This window comes from Oncorhynchus kisutch, linkage group LG24, assembly GCF_002021735.2.
Source record: "Oncorhynchus kisutch isolate 150728-3 linkage group LG24, Okis_V2, whole genome shotgun sequence".
Classification (NCBI taxonomy): Eukaryota; Metazoa; Chordata; class Actinopteri; order Salmoniformes; family Salmonidae; genus Oncorhynchus; species Oncorhynchus kisutch.
This window is the reverse complement of record NC_034197.2, coordinates 7,513,240-7,535,946: the sequence shown is the minus strand read 5'-3', so window position 1 is coordinate 7,535,946 and position 22,707 is coordinate 7,513,240. Positions and strand designations below refer to the sequence as shown.

The 22,707-nt window shown below is 42.5% G+C and overlaps 1 protein-coding gene across 11 annotated transcripts in view; it reads right to left on the bottom strand.

Annotated features, from left to right (window-relative positions):
- Positions 1-3,525: 3,525 nt before the first annotated feature.
- scn8aa (sodium channel, voltage gated, type VIII, alpha subunit a) overlaps positions 3,526-22,707 on the bottom strand; it is a 94,690-nt gene continuing 75,508 nt past the window's right edge. For all 11 annotated transcript variants that reach the window (XM_031803797.1, XM_031803800.1, XM_031803796.1 and 8 more), the window contains 6 exons: positions 17,941-18,063; positions 12,205-12,489; positions 11,637-11,828; positions 11,199-11,303; positions 10,262-10,532; positions 3,526-9,892 (listed from right to left, as the gene is read on the bottom strand). In XM_031803797.1, coding sequence (XP_031659657.1) covers positions 8,742-9,892; positions 10,262-10,532; positions 11,199-11,303; positions 11,637-11,828; positions 12,205-12,489; positions 17,941-18,063 — 2,127 coding nt within the window. In that variant the 3' untranslated portion in view covers positions 3,526-8,741. The remainder of the gene's footprint in view (positions 9,893-10,261; positions 10,533-11,198; positions 11,304-11,636; positions 11,829-12,204; positions 12,490-17,940; positions 18,064-22,707) is intronic.

Here is a 22,707-nt window from a genome sequence, read left to right as displayed (position 1 = left end):
ATGACCATATACACCCCAGTGAGAGGGGAGGAGTGTGGAGAGAGAGCGAGAGGGAGAGAGAAAGAGAGAGAATGAGAGAGAGCGTGAGTGGGAAAGTGAGAAACAGAGAAAGAGACAGGAGAGAGAGCGGTAGGTGTGGCTGTCTATGAAGTAGGTCGGACTGTAAGCCTGCCTGCTCACACTAAACACATGACCATTCCGGGGCTCAGCCTATGCATACAAGCCAACTTCCCCTCCCACCAACACATGGGACAAGAGGACTTTGTTCTGTAGCTCTGGTCCTTCAGGAAGGCTCAGCGTTAGCAAGCTGCACTAACGCCCTGGACCAGCGCTAACTGTACTGTAGCTAGCTAGCAGAGCACTCGCTGAACACCTACCTACCAGCTCACATCCCATCACACCGCCTCCACAAAATAAAAACATTAAATAACATCCCTGACTACACCCTCAGTACATGTCTGTCCTGAGACGAAGAGAGGTAAAAGGGCTGGCCGTTATAATGGTTATTAAGCTCTATGAATGTGATATGTGTTTTTGGCGTGTGTAGCGTGAGCAAGGTGGAGGCAGGGAGGCTAGTAGCTAGCACAGCATATCCCAGTGCCATGGTGATGTCCCAGTGCTCTGGTTGTTGTCTCCCAGTGACTGGGCCATGTGTGTGTGTGTGGGGGGGGGGGCATACTGGGAGTGGGCTGCTGAGTCAGCCTGCTCTGCTGCATTAATTTATCTGCACTGCAGTGCTCCACTCCACTCCACCACTCCCTCCCCCTCCCTCTCTCTCTCTGCCGCTCTCTCTCTCCACCTCACTGCACTCACACAGCCATCCCCGGCAGAGCGAGGGAGAGGCAAAGGAAGAGAAGAGACGGTCAATAGAAAAAAGGACTGGGTCCGACGCGCATAATTGTCTAGATGAATGGATAAGATAGAGAAAAACATTTAATGTAGAAAAAAACTGTGAGACCAAACGAGAGAGAGAGGAGGAGGAGCGGGGGAAGAAGAAGAGAGAAACGCTGGGAGAGAGCTGAGCAGAGCAGGGGAGACCATGTGACTAGAAGAGAGAACCAGGCAGGGTTGAACATTTTGTGACAGTGAAAAAAAGGGAGCGGGAGGGAGGGGACAAGAAGACGGAGCGATGAGAAGGAGAGAAAGAGGGAGGGATGGGACAGGGAGAAGGAGAGAGAAAGGCGAGGAAGGAAATGTGAATGTGTACAGTGCAATATACACATAAAGAGAGTCAGTACCATACACTGTGTGGACGTCAGCAATACAACTCTACCACATCAGATACATACAACTCCATCTCCTCCTAAATGTATTTCCCCTCTTCCTGCTCTTATTTCAGGCGATGACAGAAATTCACACATATGCTGCATCCCAAATGGGAGCCATTTGGTCAATATTGCTGCACTACAAAGGGAATAGGGTGTCATTTGGGACGCCTGATCAAAAGTAGTGCACTATAAAGGGAATAGGGTGCCATTTGGGACGCATACCGGGTCTTAAGGTTAGGGGGGGGTGATAGTGATACTGGACCATTGGGCTATCTACTCTCTGGTTCTTTACAATGAACCACAAAGAGGAGCAGCCGTGTTGCTATACAGATGGACTCACCAACATAATGGTCTTTGGTCTGTCTTATGGCTGTGGGGTGGATGTCGTTAACATGGGGCTTTAAACAAATTCAATACAGCCCTTACATTTCAAAGGATGGCTTTCAACGGCCAGGAACAGCCAGGAAGGACTGTTAGCTGCCATACCACACTTGACTCTATTTCCTGGAGTGTGTTGTGATGCACTAATGACATCCACAGTACTGTAGGAACCAAACAAAACGAGCTAATACACACAGAATGGTGAAAGAGTGCAGGGCAAGGGATTCTAAGTGCTAGGCTAGTAACAACACATGGTAAATGATGACTAAGAGTCAGTAAAAAAAGAACTATAAAAGACTTCCATATTCGAATTTGCATCAAAAGTGTTGCCTACTGTCACTAAAATGAGTGAAGAATCACAATATTGTATAAGTCTATACTGTAGTTACAGTGCCTTTGGAAAGTATTCAGACCCCTTGACTTTTTCCAAATGTTATTCTAAAATGGATTAAATAAGTTTAAAAAATGTACAGAAGTATTCATACACTTTGGTATGAGCCTCGAAATTGAGCTCAGGTACTTCCTGTTTCCATTGATCATCCTGTCAGAGAAAAAGCAAAGCCATATGAGGTCGAAGGAATTGTCCGTAGAGCTCAGAGACAGGATTGTGTCGAGGCACAGATCTGGAGAAGGGTACCAACAAATTTCTGCAGCATTGAGGGTCCCCAAAAACACAGTGCCCTCCGTCATTCTTAAATGGAAGAACTTTGGAACCACCATGACTCTTCCTAGAGCTGGCAGCCTGGCCAAACTGAGCAATTGGGGGAGAAGGGCCTTGGGCAGGCAGGTGACAAAGAACCCAATGGTCACTCTGACAGAGCTCTCAAATTCCTCTGTGGAGATGGGAGAACCTTGCAGTAGGACAACCATCTCTACAGCACTCTACCAATCAGGCCTTTATGATAGAGTGGCCAGACAGAAGCAACTCCCCAGTAAAAGGCACATGACAGCCCACTTGGAGTTTGCCAAAAGGCATCTAAAGACTCTCAGACCATGAAAAACAAGATTCTCTGGTCTGATGAAACCAAAATTGAACTATTTTGCCTGAATACCAAACGTCACATCTGGAGGAAACCTGGCACCAACCCTACGGTGAAGCATTGTGGTGTCAGCATCATGCTGTGGGGATGTTTTTCAGAGGCAGGGAGACTAGTCAGGATCGAGGCAAAGATGAATGGAGCAAACTACAGAGATATCCTGCTCCAGAGTGCTCAGCACCTCAGACTGGGTAAAAGGTTCACCTTCCAACAGGACAACGACCCTAAGCACATAGCCAAGACAACGTAGGAGAGGCTTCGGGACAAGTCTCTGAATATCCTGGAGTGGCCCAGCCAGAGCCCAGACTTGAACCCAATCAAACATCTCTGGAGAGACCTGAAAATAGCTGTGCAGCAATGCTCCCCATCCAACCTGACAGAGTTTGAGAGGATCTGCAGAGAAGAATGGGAGAAACTCCCCAAATACAGCTGTGCCAAGTTTGTAGCGTCATACCCAAGAAGACGTGAAGCTGTAGTCACTGCCAAGGGTCTGAATACTTATGTAAATGTTATATTTCAGTTTTGTTTTTTTATATATACAAATTAGCAAATAAATTCTAAAACGCTGTTTTTGCTGTCTCATTATGGGGTATTGTGTGTATATTGATGAGGGAATTAAAAAAATATATATATTTTGGTATAAGGCTGTAACATAACAAAATGTGGAAAAAGTCAAGGGGTCTGAATACTTTCCGAAGGCACTGCAAGTGGAAATATTTTGAAATCTCAACCAATTGCTTTAATAAATCACAATATTGTAGAAGTCTTCTGTACTGTAGAATACTGATATTCCGAATCTTGATCTATAGTTAAAAATAACCCACAGACAATACAGTTTGTAACTGGAAGGCTGCTTTATTGGTAATAAAAAGGTTCGTGCTCAAATGAAGACAATCTTTCATAAGTTCTTACTAAGAGTCCAAGTGGTTGTGCATCACTACCATCATACTGTATATATCCTGTTTTATATCACGGTGTTCAAATGATAAACAACAGTTTGAAAAGCACTTTTTAATTATTTTTCAGCAAAAAAAGAAAAAAGCCTGTAATAAATCCATGCCAAAAAAAAAGAAAAAAAGAAAACAGAGTCCCGTAATTTAATTAATTCAATATTGATACAAAAATAAATTTCAGATGGAAAGAACAGAAATATAGAAGGCAAGCTGCTTTTTCACAAGCGATAGAAGTGGGTGACACACATAAGCACAAGAAACATAACATTTTGAGTTTGAGCTGTTTTGTTAGGTAACATCACATTGTTGAAGCCTATCTAGAAGGGAAGAAGTGGGGTGTTAGTTTGTTTTCTCGCCTGTAATAGTTGTTAGGATGATCTGATCCTCGGCAGTATAATTTCTGACTCCTTGCGCCGTATGGTACGGACAGACGGTGTCGTGCTGTAGTCTCGAGTCCCCGATATATGTTGTGCTCCATACGTTTCAACTCAACGACCACCCCACCCTCACCTGTTCCCTCCTTACACAGTTTTGAAAATTTAAGTGTGGTATTATCATCTTCCCAAAAATCACAGAAAAAAGCAGAAAAAGGCACATGCCAATGAGTGGAGTTAAACACTAGATTAGAAACAAACCATTCAAAGTAAAAGTGAGAGACGATTGAAGCACAAATGATCAGACATTGAATTGTTGAACTGTAACAGTACTGATGTTGTGTGGCTGTATTTATGTGTGGGTAGTTACTCCTAGTAGGCTTTGTGGCTGTAGGTGTGGATAGATACATTTACATTGACATGTAACGATAGATTGGCCTGCTAGATCTTATGTGTAGATAGATAGATACTAGAGCGTTGGATCTATCTATGGATCTATCCATAGATAGATCTACTACGCCTCGGCTGGGATAGACATACTCCATCTTCACTGGAAGAGGCAGTCACATCCAACCTACTTCATCTTGTTGGGACAAATGACTGATTAGTTAGGTTGGTGAGTGAAAAGTTTGTGTGTTTATTTGGATGTGTGTGTGTGTGTCTATTCTGTGTTTGTGTTCTGTTAAGTGAAGGTGAAAAAGTATGAAACGTTTGCAGGAGAATGTGAGAAATGTGCTGGTAGCATAAACCTCTAATCATATCAGGCTACAATCCATGGCAGCAGCTCCAGTGACATTGTATGAGCTATTCCCCAACACATACAGTAGGGTGCTGGAAACCAACCAGTTTTAGACAGCCACTGAACATGTTGCACATAAATCAAATGTGACAAACAAACAGTGTTCTTTTGTAATATGTATATACATATAGACATATATATGTATACATGTATATATATTTTTGTATTATATAATATCTATATTTCATTCAATTTCCGTCAACAAAGTGAAAAGTGTCTCAAAAAATCCAAAAGGTAACAAATGTGACAAAGGGCATAGCTGGAAGCCATTCTATACTGTTATTGTTTCATTTTACATTATTAGTGGTAACTTTTTAAAACTCCGTATTTACAAAAAACACAACAAAGCATGCCGATAAAATAAAAGAATATAGTACATTATTTATAGTTTCTCTCAAAAAGTTCCTTCCTTTTCAGTGATTGTGCCACCATAGCCTGCACTGTACATATATTTCTTGTTTTTGTTCATTTTTTTTTCTCTCCAAGTAAGTTCAATGATCAATGCATCACTCATCTAAAACATCACATCCAAAATGAACACGGGTTAAAATTGGATGGCATTGTTTGCTCTTATGGTTGTATCGTCAGTGAACGATCAATCGGGAATGTATTTGGTTTTAAGTGTGCAGCAGCCAAACAGACGGACGTTATCTGGAGACATGTCTTCATATTGTAAACAGTCCTCTAGATAGTATTATAATAGACAGGACATGGGGATATCAGGTACGGGTACAGGCAGTGTTCAATCAACACACCACAATGGCTTTAGTGGTGTGTCTGTAGATACCAGGTCGTTGTTCGACCAGGCATCCGTTTGTTTGTTTGTTCGTATAGAGGACCGACCATCACGCCTGTGTAAAAAAAAACAGCAGACACCTTAAAGAGGAAGTGTTAATATTATGTCTCATCTTGTCTAACCTGCCTGTCACTCACAGAGATCTGACTCGTATCGTTGGTCCGGCCTACGCTGGCCTGGCCTGGCCTAGCGCTCGCGCTCTCATCTTGTTTCATCTGAGTCGTAGTAGCTTCAAACTGCCTTTGAAAACGCCTCACGTGTTCTTAAAGGCACGATTCTACTGTGAACCATGAATCAACTTACCATGAGTTGATACGAGTTGATCATACAAGGCCTATCTGATAGTCTGTGAGACTTCTATCTGTGAGAAACTACGGTTGGACGGTTCACGCCACTTTGAGCTTACCCCCAGGCAGATTTTTCATTTATCAAACATACAGCAGGTGACCAATAAAAGAATAGCCTGCTAGCATATGACATGGTGATGCAAGCCTGGGTCCAACATCCATACACTACAAACAGTGTTGAAGCGGTCCCACAAAGCGCAATGATACACTGACAAACATGGGACTTTCAGCACTCACTCCTAAGAAGACAAAATCACTATTCTCCCTGCTGCTCTGGCTCGCCGTCTTGACTTTCTCTGATCATTTTCATTCATGGCAGTCAGTCTAGAAACTGTGGAGGGTCCGGGAGAGGATCTGTCGAGTCTCTCCATTGGTCCATTGTTATACCATCCTCCACCTCCCTAATTAAGCCTATCAAATCAGATCCGTTTTTATTCTCTTACAAACCTTCCATGGCTGACCGTCTTTTAGTCCTACAGCACATCATGCCAGGAGTGACTGAGCACGTCTTGCTGCATCTGCTCTATGTAACCTCTATCTGTCCTCTATGTTACTTCTATAGTATGCATCTTGTGCTGCTTTATAGAAGGCTACGCCACATACATTCTCACTGCTCGAAAATTCGAGCTTTCTTCTGAGAATGATTGCACTGCAAGAAGGACATCAGATTCAGAGAAGGTACATCTATTTACTTCAGAGCTGGCAACTCAAAGTGTCTGGAAAAGGCCATCGATGTACCACTGGGTCACAGTGAACAATATTCTAATAGGGAACTAAACTCAGTGACAAGAGGACAGAAGTGGACGGAACAGATAGGAAAAGAAGAACGAATCTATGGAAGCATCGCTATATCTTTAGTACATTTCAAACAGCTGTTTCAAAATCGGTTACTTCTCCCCCTACAGATGACACTCTCTCTTCTCTGTCCACAGATAGACAAAGCATTGGAGGAGAATTAAACATGTCAACTGACACTTGAGCTCGCTACACACAAATCTGTAAAGGATATGGCTATACAGGATATGGCATCAAACATTGCCTGTTCGTACTGCCACAGCAACAACAACAAGACGGAGTTGGTTGGAGACCACAGGTAAGGGGAGTAGCCGTAGTAAACACAGCTAAGACTGGTAACCATAGTAACACAGGCAAGGGTGGTAACCGTTGGATGTCAAAAGGTAAATCAAGGTATGTTGCTAAGCCCCAGATTTGGTTTCCTTAGAATGGTCTGAAAAGTTGTTTTTTCTAAATCTGTGCATCCTCATCCTGAAGATATACTCTTGGTACAACTCAGCAGCAACTTTCCCTATCCCTCTCAGCACAAACAGAGCAGCAGAAAACCCTTCTAGTTTCTATTTTTCATAAATGTGCCTGAATAAAGCTTTGCCTCTGAGTGCCTCACTACATCCCCTGTTAAAATCCCAACGGGCTTCATAAAAAGATTGGTCTGGCAGTTGAAAAGCAACATTATAGTAAAGGGTAGGTCATACCACTTTATTCCTTCAATATTGTATATATAGATGTATATATATATATATATATATATATATATATATATAAATCATTTTCCAGTTATATTTCTCGTATACATTTTCCAGTGGACGGCCTCAAACGTATGGTCAAGCCATTGTAGTGGTCAGAGAATTCGTGTCTTGTGGACTATGATTACGTCATGCATGATTCCTGATCAAAACATGCCTTCATGCAAGTCATTTCTATGCATTGAACGAGCACAATAATTATTAGTTATCTGAGACTCGGTCGGTCAGAGCGAGTCCCCGCCCTTCTTCAGCCCAAGTCAAAACGCTGACTAATGCCCCCTACCCAGTGTGACAGTGTGAAAGCCCATGTAGAAAATGTATTTTCCATTATGTCAGTATAACAAAGAGAGAGAAGATGAGAAGAGGCAAGTGTGACATGGGGCTAAAACGTTATTTGTTCTGTCTTTCTTTTGCTGCTCAAATAATGTAAAGACGCAAGTATATTCAGCACAAACAAACGAAAAGTAAAAACCCTTTGTCTACTGTTCTGGGGGGTTTTCCCTTCTTTCTCTAATCTCTCATTCTTTGTATTTAAAACTTGCTTAGACGTTGATTATTGTATGCGTTTCCTTGATAACAAGGACAGTACAGGAACTGGATGTTCCAGAGTCCCAGTCAGACTGCGTAGTAGAACAGTTCTAGAGGGTTCTGTAAGTGTTCCGTTCCGTTCCACTCCTGGGGTGCTCCCATAGTGGTGGACCTTTCGCTGCAGGGGCTCGTCCACACAGGGTGGTGGCAGTCAGAGACTATTTGCTCCAATAAATCTCCCTCCATTTTGTTTGCAAGGGTTTCTGTCCCTTTTTTTCCCGACAATACCCAACATATATGTAATATGTAGTATGTCAATGAGAACACACTTTTATTATTATTGAGTTATTATTGATAATTATTTATATTATCATGGTTCTTCCTCACATTATTTCCAAGATATAAAGAAGAAATTCATCATTAGGCAGTAAAATCCTTTTGTGATAATGATGGTGTCCTAACTAAATCCTTATCGTGGGCAACATGTACATCGCCATCGGTGGTTTTCTTCAACCGACCCTAAGTATCCAACGACGAATCTCGATCCTTCATTTTGTATTGTATTTAAGTCCGTAAACAATTGTTTTTTTATATAGTTTTCGTACATTTTTTTTTTTTACTTGCAAATGATCTTTTTATACAGTTGTCTGTTTGTTGGGCTCAGAGTCTGTTCTCGTTGTGTGTCTTAATTTGCTAATGACAGTCACTGAACCCTAACTAACACTTCGATTCACGCTCATCTTTTTGGTTTCTGTCCTTCTCTTTCCTCTCTCCCTCGTTCTCCTCCTGTTTCTCCTTGTCAGGTTTGGTCACGCTGTCGTACGAGGGAAGAGAGGCGGTGGAGGGTGTGCTCTCTTTCTTCTCCTCGTTGTTGGTCCCACCATTCTCCAGCTTGGTCTTGGGCCTGCGCTTGCAGATGAAGCCCCGTTTAAGCAGGTGAGCGCGGTAGGCTTTCTGGATGCACCGTGCGGATACGTCCTCCTGGCGCCGGCGCAGTGTAGAAGTGATGGGCTCGTATGAGACCTTGGACGGGTTAGCCGCCACGAAGCGCTCCTCCATCTGTGTGCGTAGCATGTCCAGCTCCCCACTGTCGCCCAGCACACGCTTGGTGAAGGCAAACAGGATGTCCAGGCAGTGGATGCGGTCGCCGCTGACCATGGGCATGTCCATTGCGATCAGCTCGATGGTGTTGGGTTTGGGAACGCGGAAAGGGTGCTCCAGGGTGTCGGCAAAGTCACCCAGTTTTTGGAAGGTGATGAACTGGGAAGCGGAGGGGTCGAATTTCTCCCAGATTTCATAGAAGGTCTCGAAGTCGTCTTCACTGAGCGGGTCGGCGCTCTCTTCTGTCGCTACACTGAAATTCTCTAAGATGATGGCGATGTACATATTGACTACGACAAGGAAGGAAATAATGATATACATGACAAAGAAAAATATGCCGACTGAGGGGTTGCCGCAGTTGCCTGTAGACGGTGCACCTGGGTTCTCCATGGTTGGGTCACAGTCAGGAGGGTAGTTGAGGATTGGGAGCAAGAGACCATCCCAGCCTGCAGAAGTAGTGATCATGAATAAGCAGATCATGCTGTTCCCGAAGGTCTCAAAGTTATACATATCGTCTATCCCGGCCCCGTGTTTGACGTAGCCAAAGTTGGACATTCCGAAGATGCTGAAGATGAACATGACCAGGAAGAGCAGGAGGCCAATGTTGAACAGGGCTGGAAGTGACATCATCAAGGCGAAGAGTAAAGTCCGTATGCCCTTGGCTCCTTTGATCAGACGCAGGATGCGGCCGATTCGAGCCAATCGGATAACCCTGAAAAGGGTTGGCGAAACGAAGTACTTCTCAATGATGTCAGCCAGGAACATGCCTGTGGAGGGAGAAGGTAGAGACAAGACAGAGCACACAGTCAGCAGAAATGACTCAACCCAGTGTCTACCTTCAAAATGTCTCTTTCCTTCTACGATTTTTGGAATTATAGTTACGTTTCCATCCAATTGGCTCCAGAATTTCATTCGAATATTCTGCAATCCGCATAAAGAAAATATGCCATTTCCCCACCAGCGGATTGTTTCCACAAAAAGGACTTGTTGCGGATAAAAATCAGTGCGTTTTTATGTAGTGCTAACAGAATGTACTTTTTCACTGCGTCCTGGCCAGTAAGTAGTGCACTACATAAGGAAGTGAGTGCCATTCTAGACAGAGCCTCACACTTCTTACACAGCCTCACTCTACTTACCCGCGATGGACAGGATGACCACGACTGTGTCGAACACGTTCCAGCCATTGGTGAAGTAGTAGTGGCGCAGGGCGAAGAGTTTCAGGACGAACTCGATGGTGAAAGCCACGATGAAAATGAAGTTGACCCAATAGAGGATGTTCTCTGTCTCGTCCGACTGGTCGTCTGTCTCCACCATCATGGTGACCATGTTGAGGCAGATCAACATCATAATGGAGATGTCGAAGACTTGCTGGGTCACAAAGTCAAACACCAACCCTTGGATATAGTTCTGTAGAGACAAGGAGACAACAGCAAGACACACACACACACACACACACACACAGAAACGTGCGCATGCAGAGAAAACACACACACAGACAACAACAACAACAACAACAACAACAACGACACACACACACACATTTTGTTAATCGCAGGGAAACACTGTCACAATCGATTGAAATCAATATTTCAGTGTTAGCATCAAATCAGAGTTTATTTGTCACATGCACAGGATACAGCAGGTGTAAAAAGTACAGTGAAATGCTTCCTTGCAAGCTCTTCCTCAACAATGCAGTTATGCATACTAAGTCATATAAAATATAATACATACAAGAATAAAAAAGGACACATGAGAAGAGTTCAAATAATGCAACAAAAAGAAACCCCCACTAAAAACAGCCGAAAACTGCAAAGTTGAGTAGGCGCTAGCAACAAGGCGACAGTCTCTGTCATCTTTCCATATCACTATTCAGTGTTCCGTCAACAATGAAATACTGACAATACTGATTTCATTATTTTGTGGCAGTGTTGTACACCACAAAGGCCTAGCCTTGTCCCATACTGTGTGTTGAGCTGGCTAAACAAATATGGAGTGAAATTACTGCCAACAAACTGTTGGTACCAATATCACTCCATAAAGCCTGGCTAATAAAGGCAGAGAGCAACAGCCAACCTGTGGTCTGGGAATGGGTTTCTGGGGCTTCTTTGAACCCAGTTTCTTCATGGCATTGTAGTACTTCTTCTGTTCCTCTGTCATGAAGATGTCCTGACCTCCAAAGTATAGGGGCACACAAACATTTGGTTACAACCCAAACCTAACCCTAACCAATAATACAGCACTAAGCCATTAGCCAAACGTTGATAACAATACCATTAGCCGCATTACACATTCAGAGCCGTATGCAAACAGTGTAAATAACTACATTAAACTGTGATACTTTCATATGACCAGGTATAATGCTTTATAACATGTTATAAGCATGTTTGAGCCATTATACTTTTTTTTTTTTTTTACAACAGAGCAGTATATAATATGCTATAGGGTTTTAGCAAAAAGAGGAGGACGAGGAGGAGGAAGAGGAGGAAGAGGAAGAGAGAAAATAGGTCTTATCTTTTTTTTCTGTTGGTTGAAGTTGTCAATGATGACACCAATGAAGAGGTTGAGGGTGAAGAAGGATCCGAAGATGATGAAGATGACAAAGTAGATGTACATGTAGAGGTTGTCTTCATAGATGGGCTGGTCCTCCACTCTTCTGGAGTCTATGGCTGCGTACATGATATCCATCCAGCCTTTGAATGTTGCCTTTGGAGGCAAAGAGATCCGATTAACTTAGAATATTCAAAACACAAAAAAAAGTTAAGTCTCGTTTTCATATGAAGGAAAATAAAAATGTCAAACTCAAACCCAAATTTGACGTGTGTCCTGGAGAAGAGCTTGTACATGGTAAGAAATGAGGGCATGTGGAAAACAGTATAAAGAACCAATAAATGGAAAAACGCATAAAGGAGAGGAATAGAGGGAGAGAGAAGAGCCTCAGAGCGCTGTGAAAGAGGATGGAAGGAAGAGAGAAGAGTAGACACAACATGACAAAATAGGTTAAAAACAGTGAATAGACGTGTGTGTGTGGGGGGGGGGGGGGGGTGTAAGAGAGAAAGAGGGGATGAAATGACAATCTCACCACTTGAAGCAGAGCCAGGTATCCAGCACCAACATTGTCAAAGTTGATCTTGACATTCTTCCACCTGACCTCAGTGAAGTTCTGATTAATAAGGGCCAGGCACTGTGTCTTGTTGTTGACCTCGGTGGCAAGAAAGTTATCCTCTGAGGTCTGGTTGAAACAGTAGTAGTACTTGCCCGCAAACAAGTTGACTCCCATGATACTGAAAATCAGCCAAAAGATGAGGCAAACCAGCAACACATTCATAATGGAGGGGATGGCTCCCACCAGGGCGTTGACTACCACCTAGACCCGACCCGACGGAGGAGACAGGAGGATAGAACAGTGTGAGAGACAAAACATACTCCATGATACCTATCAACCCCCATCAGAGCAGCAGCATACTGTCATGGCATCTTATAGCAGAAAGTGGTAGCGGAATTGAATTTGACATGTTTTATTATTGGAGTCACATAACAAATTGTGTTTCAACATTATTATAATATTTGTATCAAGTATAGTATAGTTTACACTATGGTTAAGAATATAGTTAGAGTACAATTTAGAGTATGTTTGTGTATATTGTAGTATAGTAGAGTATCGTATAATGTAATACAGCAGTATAGTATAGTGTAGTACAGTATATTACAGTATAATATAGTATAGTTTAGTAAAATCATAATAATAATATAGTATAACAGCAAAAGAGCAGTATCAGCTCTGTTAGAACGAATAGTCTAGGATCTGTTCAAGCACACCGCTAAGGTTGCCTAAGGAGTCTGCGCACAAACGCCACACCTTCCTTTAGAGTGAGCATTTAACCGTCAAACAAATTGAACTACAAGTGTTTTGCCACACCAGTATGCGGCCTCATCTCTTCCCAAACATTCACCACCCTCCCTCTGTCCCTTTTCATAAAACAGACTCTACACACCCTCCACCCAGACTAACATTATCATTTCAATGCAATGGAAAGCATTCTGATCCATAGGGTGCATCCTAAATAGCACCATATTCCCTATACTGTATAGCGCATTACTATATTACAAAAGTAGTGCACTTTCTGGTTAAAAGTAGTTCACTATATAGGGAATAGGGTGCAATTTGAGGCACAACACATAGACTACGTCCCACTTCCACAACACCCCCCAGACCGGCCTTCCATACACTGATGTGCACTAAGCTCAGCATTCTACACTCTCTCGAACCTAAAAGGGTCATTTGGCTGTCCCCAAAGAAGAACTCTTTGAAGAACCCTTGTTGGTTTGAGGTAGAACCCTTTTGGTTCCAAGTAGAACCCTTCTGGAACCCTTTTTTCTAAGAGGGTAGTGCATAGTGGGGTTTACCACTAGCTCACTAACAGTGTTAGGCAGGCCGACCAGACCAGCAGCTCTCAGGCACACAGCTGAGCTAAGCATGCATGTCATCTGTTTTTAGCAGACAGACTCGTTTTGTGGAGCCATATTCCCTCCTTGCATACAGTCAGGCAGACAGAGAGCAGAACGAGAGCTTCCCGATCAGCATTCTCTCAGCAACGTGCAGGACATTGCAACGATTATTTAAAGCTACAGTCGGGGATTTTGGGAGCTGTTCAACGGTCATGTCAATGATGTATATTTATTGATTTACCCATTGGTTCTTGGAGAAATATTACTTACAAATGCTTTTAGTGCTTAGCGGAAGTGGATGTCTTTATTTTAACCAAAAATATAGGTTAACTCCTCTCTTAGAGGTTAACATGTAAATTATGACATCATAGGTACCCTCTTTCTATATGTTATTGGAAGTGTTAACTACAGGCTTTTGACTGTTCCTCTTGAATGATTATGGCATATGGAGATACTGGCTGCTAACTGGCTGCTATGGCACTGGGGTTGGATAAACACCATATGGCCAGAATGGACGCTTCAGGTAGTTGGGTGCCAACTTCTTTCTGTGTGAGCATCCCAAAAAATATTATAAAAATAGCTTACTGAAATAGCTGAATTAGCTGAAGGCTTGTTCTTGGACCTCCAAATAATACATTCGTAAGAATCTATTGTGAAAAATGAAATAGCTGTGAAGGAAAAGCTACCTTTTGAGAGGAACAATCACGATGCGTAAAGAGTTAGCAGTATGCCGCATCATCTCACTAACATCACACCTCCCACCTTTCCCATAAGAGAACACATATCACTGCACATGCTGAGAGAATGAACTACTTGCTCCTACTGAGGTAGTATAATTGAACTTGTTTTCAAAGATTCAAGGTAATATTAGCCATGCCTTATATAATCAAATTGGCCATGCCTTATATCATATATAATATATATATACCTGTATATATCATATATAATATATATATACCTGTATATATCATATATAATATATATATACCTGTATATATCATATATTATACATCTATTCTCAAAGCAGAGGGAAAATGGCTTTCAAAAGTGCATAAAGTGCATCGGCAATTAGAGTACATGCGTGTTGTTACATGGATGGCATTGTTGTGCAATCTCAAGAACCGCTCAAATCGATAACTAAACAGAGAGAGAAATGTTTTGGATAGAGAGATAAAGAGATAACCGCCCCAAAAATGTTGCTTGTCTTTATGTTACATATCTATCTGACAAGTGGATTTGACACTTGTGTACCTTCTTGACACAAATCAAGACCAGTCAGGAATAGATGGTGCAGAGTTAGAATTCAGTCCCTCTGTTCTAAGAACTCAGACATCCGTTTTTACGGTTCTCAGAACTCAATTCTAAAGGTCCCGTGGTTCTAAGGTCTCCGCGTGATTGGTCTGTAAACTCATGATGTTTCCTGCTAATGTGTCTGCTGCACATTTTTTACATGATGCAGCTGGAAGGTATTTATTTTTTATTTTTTTACATTTAAAGTTAATCATCTAAAAAATGTTTTTTAACTAAACATTGTAAATGCAACCAAAGACTAGAGAGCAAGCTCATTTGAAAATATATAGTTAGACAGGTGTAAGGGTGACTTGGCGACTGTGTCATGCTTGTACAGTACATTGCATTGCTCCAAAAGAAGAAAAAAAATGAGGCTACAAAGCAGCATAATTAAAGATATAGCATTTAACAAGTGACCATAGGCAGTCAGGTAGGTAGGAACAGCCCATTGCATCATTGCATGTTAAGCAGTGCAATATATTCAAATGTAAAGCTGTGTTATGCTGCTCTCTCAGAGCTGTTGACTTGCATTGGCCTCCTCCAATCACAACCTTCCATTGCAACGGCCAGGAAATTCAAGTCAGCAAGAGTTCTCAACATTCTAACTCTCCAGAATCTCTTTTCATTATTATGGTTGTCGGTGTCATCTCTCCATTCTCGTACTCCCCTATCAATTTATTTACTACATTGATTTGTCCATTTTAATTTCAAGTTTTCAAAACAAAATAGCAATTGATGAACATAGACATGGTCTTGAATAGGAGAGTACATAATTTTTTTATTTTTTTATCACTGCCTCAGGTATTGGCCTACTGGGTCACCCTCACCTCCTACCACACACACCCAATGAATGAGATCATTCATAGGGGCAATGCAATGTTTGACTACAACATTCCTTAAAAAATGTACCATGGTTTTTCACTCAAAAATGACATTGGAATTTTGACCAGTCTAGCTGCCATAGAAATTACAACCCTTCTAATTCAATGCTAGTCTCATACCTGAGAAAACTAAACAAACATGACTACCATGTACATTTTTGTGAGGTGGACTCATACGTATAGTAGCCTACATCCATAAAGCCTATCCAGGGCCTAAAAGTTTTGTGATGTCATCAGCTCGTATTTGCAATGTCATCCTCATATTTAGCCACTGGATATTTAATATGAATGGGCACTTCAGTGTGAACAGAAATGTCAGTCAAATTGATGATTAGCTAGCTAACCTCTCCTGTACCGTAGTAACAGTAGTGCATTGCACACGTCTAAGCCACTACACTTGGTCTGTCATTTTTGGGACATTATGAAGAGGAATGGGGGAAATGCTCTGTGACTGTCTAGGGGTTAAGAAAGACGAGTGCTGTCCTAATACGGTCCTTGTAGTTTAATATAATATCGGCCCTGCCTGCCTGCCACCCAACCCAACCCACTCCTCTTATATGAGAAAATATAACATATAAGAGAAAGCTCCAGTGTGCTAAACAATGTTGCCTCCCAGTTTTACTTCCTGTGGGAGTGGAAGGCAACAGGAAGCAGGAAGCTCTATAAGACCTGCAGTATAGTTGCTATGTAATGTATTGTGTCATGACATGGGGATAGTAATGCCTTAGGTGAGATGGCAGCCTATCAGCATATTTCCTAACCTTCTGCCTTAGGGTCAAGAAGAAGACCTAAGATACTGAATCTGGTCTGCATTTACATTAAATCGGCTCTCGGGCCACATCTGGCCAACGGCCCGTGAGTTTCAAGCCCCTGGTCTACATTGAACTAGCTGACATGACTTAACTGACCTCTGCGATTCAGCCATTTAACATCACACAAAGTGATAATCACAATGACACAGGCAGAAGCTTAGAAAATATTCTCTTCTCAGACCCACAACAATGGGAGTGTGGAGTGTATGTGTGGTTCTTTCTCAGTCCCTGATGATGCAGATAGATCCTGGACAAGCAGGAAACAGAGAGGAGCAGACAGACTGAGACCTGCTGCAGGCCCAGCAGATCTACTTGGCAAAGATGGAGTGAGCAGTGGAAGGTTAGGAGGAGAGGTAGGGGCAGAGGTAAGGGGGTGCTGCACAGTGCTGCACTTACATACGAGGCTTCAGGAGAGGGTGAGGGTGGAGAGGGTGGTAAGCTCAAACTAGACGACAACGCAACCAATCCAAGATAGGGAGATAGAAAGGGACTACATGTGATAGAGAGAAAGAGGGACTACGGGTGACAACAACCAGTTGTAACCTGTCTTTACCACCAGGTACCTGGTTCCTACTGGTTGTTCTCTGTGCCAGATAGATGTGTTAAATGATAGGGTGAGTATTGTGGTTGGGGTGAGAGTCGGGGTGGGTTAGGGGAACTGGGGACAGTTGGTGGTAGGGGTGCGGGGGGGGCTTCTCGATTAAAAGCAGAGATTGAGAATCAGGCAAAATGAACAGCCAATTGTTGATTCAAATGTTCCATGAAATGTAGTTTGGCTTTGAAATGTAGTTTGGCTTTGAAATGTAGTTTGGCTTTGTTGACATGTAGTGTTGACTAACATTACTTTTTATCTTATCCCTCGAGCCAATCATTAAAAAATAAAAAATACAAATAACAGTTCATTTTACTCGTTTTTATGTGATGAGGCAGCTTTGTGACGTCCCTCTAGTTCACTCTTTTTTGTTATTTTCTTTCTGTTCATAGCAGTAATACTGAAAATATTAATTAGTATTTATATTTTTTTATTCAATTGAAACCAGGGAAATAGTTCCTGCTGGTAACTGTATAACTTTGTAGCATTACTATTTAACATTACTTTACACTTCCAGCTGCATCATGACGTGTGCGTATATATATCTATATATACATTGTATGTGTAAAGTATGGTACAGGATTTGTGTGCATGAAAAGATGACTTCTTGTCTTGACTATTTTCTTCAAGTTACTATTAAAAAAAATCCCCCAATAAATAAATGTATCATTTTTTGTCATTTAAAAAAAATCGAGTTTGGTTACTTTTTGGAAAATATTTCAGTTCCTAGCATGCTTTAATGAACTGTTGAATGGGCATGCGTAAGGATCAGCTGCTTAGCTTCTGGATCTTACCCTCATCCCTTCAAAACGTGACAAGGCTCTGAGGGGTCTCAAGGCCCTTAGTGTCCTTAGTGATTTAATAGGACCTAGATCCGAGTAGCCCAGTGCATTAGCTACCAGACTGATTATAGACACCTACACACAAACAGAGAAGCAAAAGAGTTCCAAACTGTTAGAAGTAGTGAGAATATTCTCTAAAAGTAGAAGAGAGACTCAGACGAGAGCCCTTGGAGCAATAGGGCTGGCATTGGGTGGAGAGAGTTGCTTGACATACACACATAAATCTATATGTATGTATATACATGTATAATATTGCATTTATATATGTATATACATTGAGAGAGAAGGTCAATGTTTAGTATAGGTTTTATGTGCGTAGTGTTTTAGTAGCAGTAGTAGGTAGGCCGCAGGAGGAGGGGTTTGTTTCTGTAATTTTAGGGCAGTTGGACGAGACTTGACAAACTCCTTTGTACCTGCAAAGAAACTTGTGGTTGAGAGAGAGAGAGAGAAAAAGAGGAGAAAGAGAAATACATAAGACTCAAATGAAGGGAAAAATAGGCCAAAATGTTTTGCCACAGCACACGACTGATTCAGTACAGATACAGACAGGCGAACGAAGGGGACCGGGGAGGAGGAGGAGGAGGAGGAGGAAGAGGGAGGGAGGGAGGGAGGAAAGGAGAGAGGTTACAACCTGTAGAAGTTAATATAAAAACCCAACAGACTTGTGGAACCTTACCCTGGCCCCTCTAACATTGTCTCTCCATGTCTGTCGCGCTCGGCTGAGGCATAATATCCCATATAATTTAAGACAGACAAACTTAACGGAACCTAAGAGAAAGAATACAGGTAAATATGTACATGTACGTCATTTTGATTTGCCAAAAATCTCCTTATCATATTCACACAGCATTATAATCAAATAGGAGCCACATAACAATTCATACAGTTAACCACACACTGACAGTAGTAAAGGTTTGGGATAGAGGGTTAAGGGGAGATTGGACACATTAGTTATTTGGCACTGGATGGCACTTAAAGGACCACTGGAGAGACACTGAGTACAGTAGAGTTACACACAGGAACAGGTAACAACACACAACCTCAAAGAAACGGGTGCTTCTCCCCCACTCTCACACACAATGGCCCAACACCAAATCAACCCCTAAGCTATGCACTTGTGAAGTACTGAAAGGATTTGTCAGGGCTAAGTGAGCTTCAATGCCATACAACTCTCCTTCCGTGGCCTCCAATTGCTCTTAAATGCAAGTAAAACCAAATGCATGCTCTTCAACTGATCGCTGCCCAACACCTGCCCGCCCGCCCAGCATCACTACTCTGGACGGTTGTGACTTAGAATATGTGGACAACTACAAATACCTAGGTGTCTGTTTAGACTGTAAACTCTCCATCCAGACTCACATTAAGCATCTCCAATCCAAAATTAAATCTAGAAATGTCTTCCTATTTCACAACAAAGCATCCTTCACTCATGCTGCCAAACATGCCCCCCGTAAAACTGACCATCCTACCAATCCTCTAGTTCGATGATGTCATCTATAAAATAGCCTCCAACACTCTACTCAACAAACTGGATGCAGTCTATCACAGTGCCATCCGTTTTGTCACCAAAGCCCCATAAACTACCCACCATTGCGACCTGTACGCTCTCGTTGGTTGGCCCTCGCTTCATACTCGTCGCCAAACCCACTGGCTACAGGTTATCTACAAGTCTCTACTAGGTAAAGCCCCGCCTTATCTCAGCTCACTGGTCACCATAGCAGCACCCACTCGTAGCACGCGCACCAGCAGGTATATCTCACTGGTCACCCCCCAAAGCCAATTTGGTCGTCTTTCCTTCAAGTTCTCTGCTGCCCATGACTGGAACGAACTGCAAAAATCTCTGAAGCTGGAGACTCACATCTCCCTCACTAACTTTAAGCACCAGCTGTCAGAGCAGCTCACAGATCACTGCACCTGTACATAGCCCATCTGTAAACAGCCCATCTATCTACCTACCTCATCCCCATACTGTATTTATTTATTTTATTTATTTATCTTGCTCCTTTGCACCCCAGTATCTCTACTTGCACATTCATCTTCTGCCGATCTACCATTCCAGTGTTTAATTGCTATATTGTAATTACTTCGCCACCATGGCCTATTTATTTCCTTAACTTACCTCATTTGCACTCATTGTATATAGTCTTTTTGTTTTCTTTTGTTCTACTGTATTATTGACTGTATTTTTTGTTACTCTGTGTTGTTGTATGTGTCGAATTGCTACGCTTTATCTTGGCCAGGTCGCAGTTGCAAATGAGAACTTGTTCTCAACTAGCCTACCTGGTTAAATAAAGGTGAAATAAAAATAAATAAATAGCTCCACCTTGCTCCCCCACTCTCACACACAGCTGCCACTCAGTCATGGGGCCCGAGTTCTTTAAAAAATAAAAATGTTAATATATTTTAGAATTTTACCCCTTTTTCTCCCCAATTTCGTGGTATCAATTGTTTAGTAGCTACTATCTTGTCTCATCTCTACAACTCCCGTACAGGCTCGGGGGAGACGAAGGTTGAAAATCATGCATCCTCCAATACACAACCCAACCAAGCCGCACTGCTTCTTAACACAGCGCGCATCCAACCCGGAAGCCAGCCGCACCAATGTGTCGGAGGAAACACCGTGCACCTGGCAGGTGTTTAGCCGCACTACGACCGGCCCGCCACAGGAGACGACCGGCCCGCCACAGGAGTCGCTGGTGCGCGATGAGACAAGGATATCCCTACCGGCCAAACTCTCCCTAACCCGGAGGACGCTAGGCCAATTGTACGTCGCTCCACGGACCTCCCGGTCGCGGCCGTTTACGACAGAGCGGGGCGCAAACCCAGAGTCTCTGGTGGCACAGCTGGCGCTGCAGTACAGCGCCCTTAACCACTGCGCCACCCGGGAGGCCCAAGTTCTTTTATTTTGAAATATTAATTTTTTTAAATTCATGAGCGTTAATCAGGTTTTATTTGTACTTGCAAACATGATTTTGGGGGATAACACTAGCCAAAAATAAAGGATTACAGCAGTGACTTTTCTGTAATCAACACAAACAATTCCCCTAAGCTTGACACTTTAAATATTGATTAGTCATCATTCTTCACATTTATCATTCATAGAAAGGCAACATACCGACAGTCAACAAATTAATTGCTTCCATCTCAGAGGTTTTGTAATATAGCTAGATAATAATGCATTGGACTGCTCAGTAAGTGCTTAGCCCAGAGCTGGGCCTCAGACTCTCTAAGCTCTGTTTTAGCCTATGGAAATGGACTAGTAACCTTGGTACTAAGTTCAAGCGTCAGATTAGACACTCGGTGGAAAGGGAGCTTTTGCAGAGTCATCATTAACAGGAGAGTCTGGTGATAAATAGGCAGCAGCACATACTGTATGCACTGTATAGAAGCGAGGGAAGGGTGTTAAGGAATGATGAGGTCACCTCAAGGAGGCAATGTCTGTCATTAGAAGATGAAGGGGAGCTGCTGTGACCAGTAGGCCTGTACAGTAGCCACTTCCTGTTGTATCTCAGACACAATTGGGGTCGGAGTACCATGAGTCTGGAAAGCAGAACCAGTAGGCATATAGTGAAGAGAGGAGAGCAAGGCCAGTTGTGGCAATGGCTTTTTCTGTCAATTTAGGAAGTAAACTGAAATTCCAATGTCAATTTTCATCATTAGTCATTTCCGTTTACTTCCTGAATTGAAATAGAATTGACCCCCCACCCTGACGTGACTAAATGGTACTTCAGTATCTCATTGATTCAACATTACAGATGTCCATCTAATAGTTCATAGAACGGCAAACACAAAAAGTTTGGCCCGATCTCTCACACTGCCATTGTTCAGGTGGTGAGACTGGGAAGAGAGAGAGCACCAGTTCCTTAACAAAGGGAAAACAGTGGTGCACAGTAAAAACATGTGAAGGCACCTCCAACCAGCCAACCAGACCATACTGGTCAAACTCACTGCAAAGAACACAACATCCAAAGCTGACCAGACCAGTCACAGATAGAGGGGGGATTCTAACAAAGGCAAAATCTTTATTTCGATTTTAAGGCCATTGGCGGTACTACAGTCAATGAAAACTGATATACTACGTACAATGGCACTCTGGTCATTCCAGTTGACGGCGATGAAGCTATCGGCATGGAACTCACCACTGGACTCGTGACTCATGATGAGTCATCTCTGGGTTATGTGGTTCAAGGGCTCCTGAGTCTCCAGGACTCCGTATGACCTGTATATTACACACGATTCCATCAGATTCTAGGTGGCTCAATTCTTTTAGTTGAGGACCTCCCATTTGTTAATAATCAGTATAGCTGTATAATAACCCAGCAAGCTGTATGATCATGGCGATGATAAATTGATTGAATTTATTAATCATTTCGAGAGAGAAAAACACACTTCAAGGATAAGTCACTGACTTATTTCCATTGTGCTTCTTTTAAACAGATACACAAAAATTAAATAAAGATTTTGCCTTTATTCTACCGTCACAGTATTTGGGGTATTTGTCACCTTCAGCCTCAGCCTGACCCCTTGGAGTGCCCCTCCCCCTTAGAGATCAAGGGGCCTGCTGTGTGGGTGTGGCAGACCTCAGCGAATCAGCGTCGAGCTCTGCAAGGCAAGGCCAATCACATCTCTGGGCTGTGATCCAATGAGGAACAGTGGAACAGAAACAGAAAGAAAAACAGAAAGACAACGGAAACTAAAATCAAACAGAACAAAAACAAC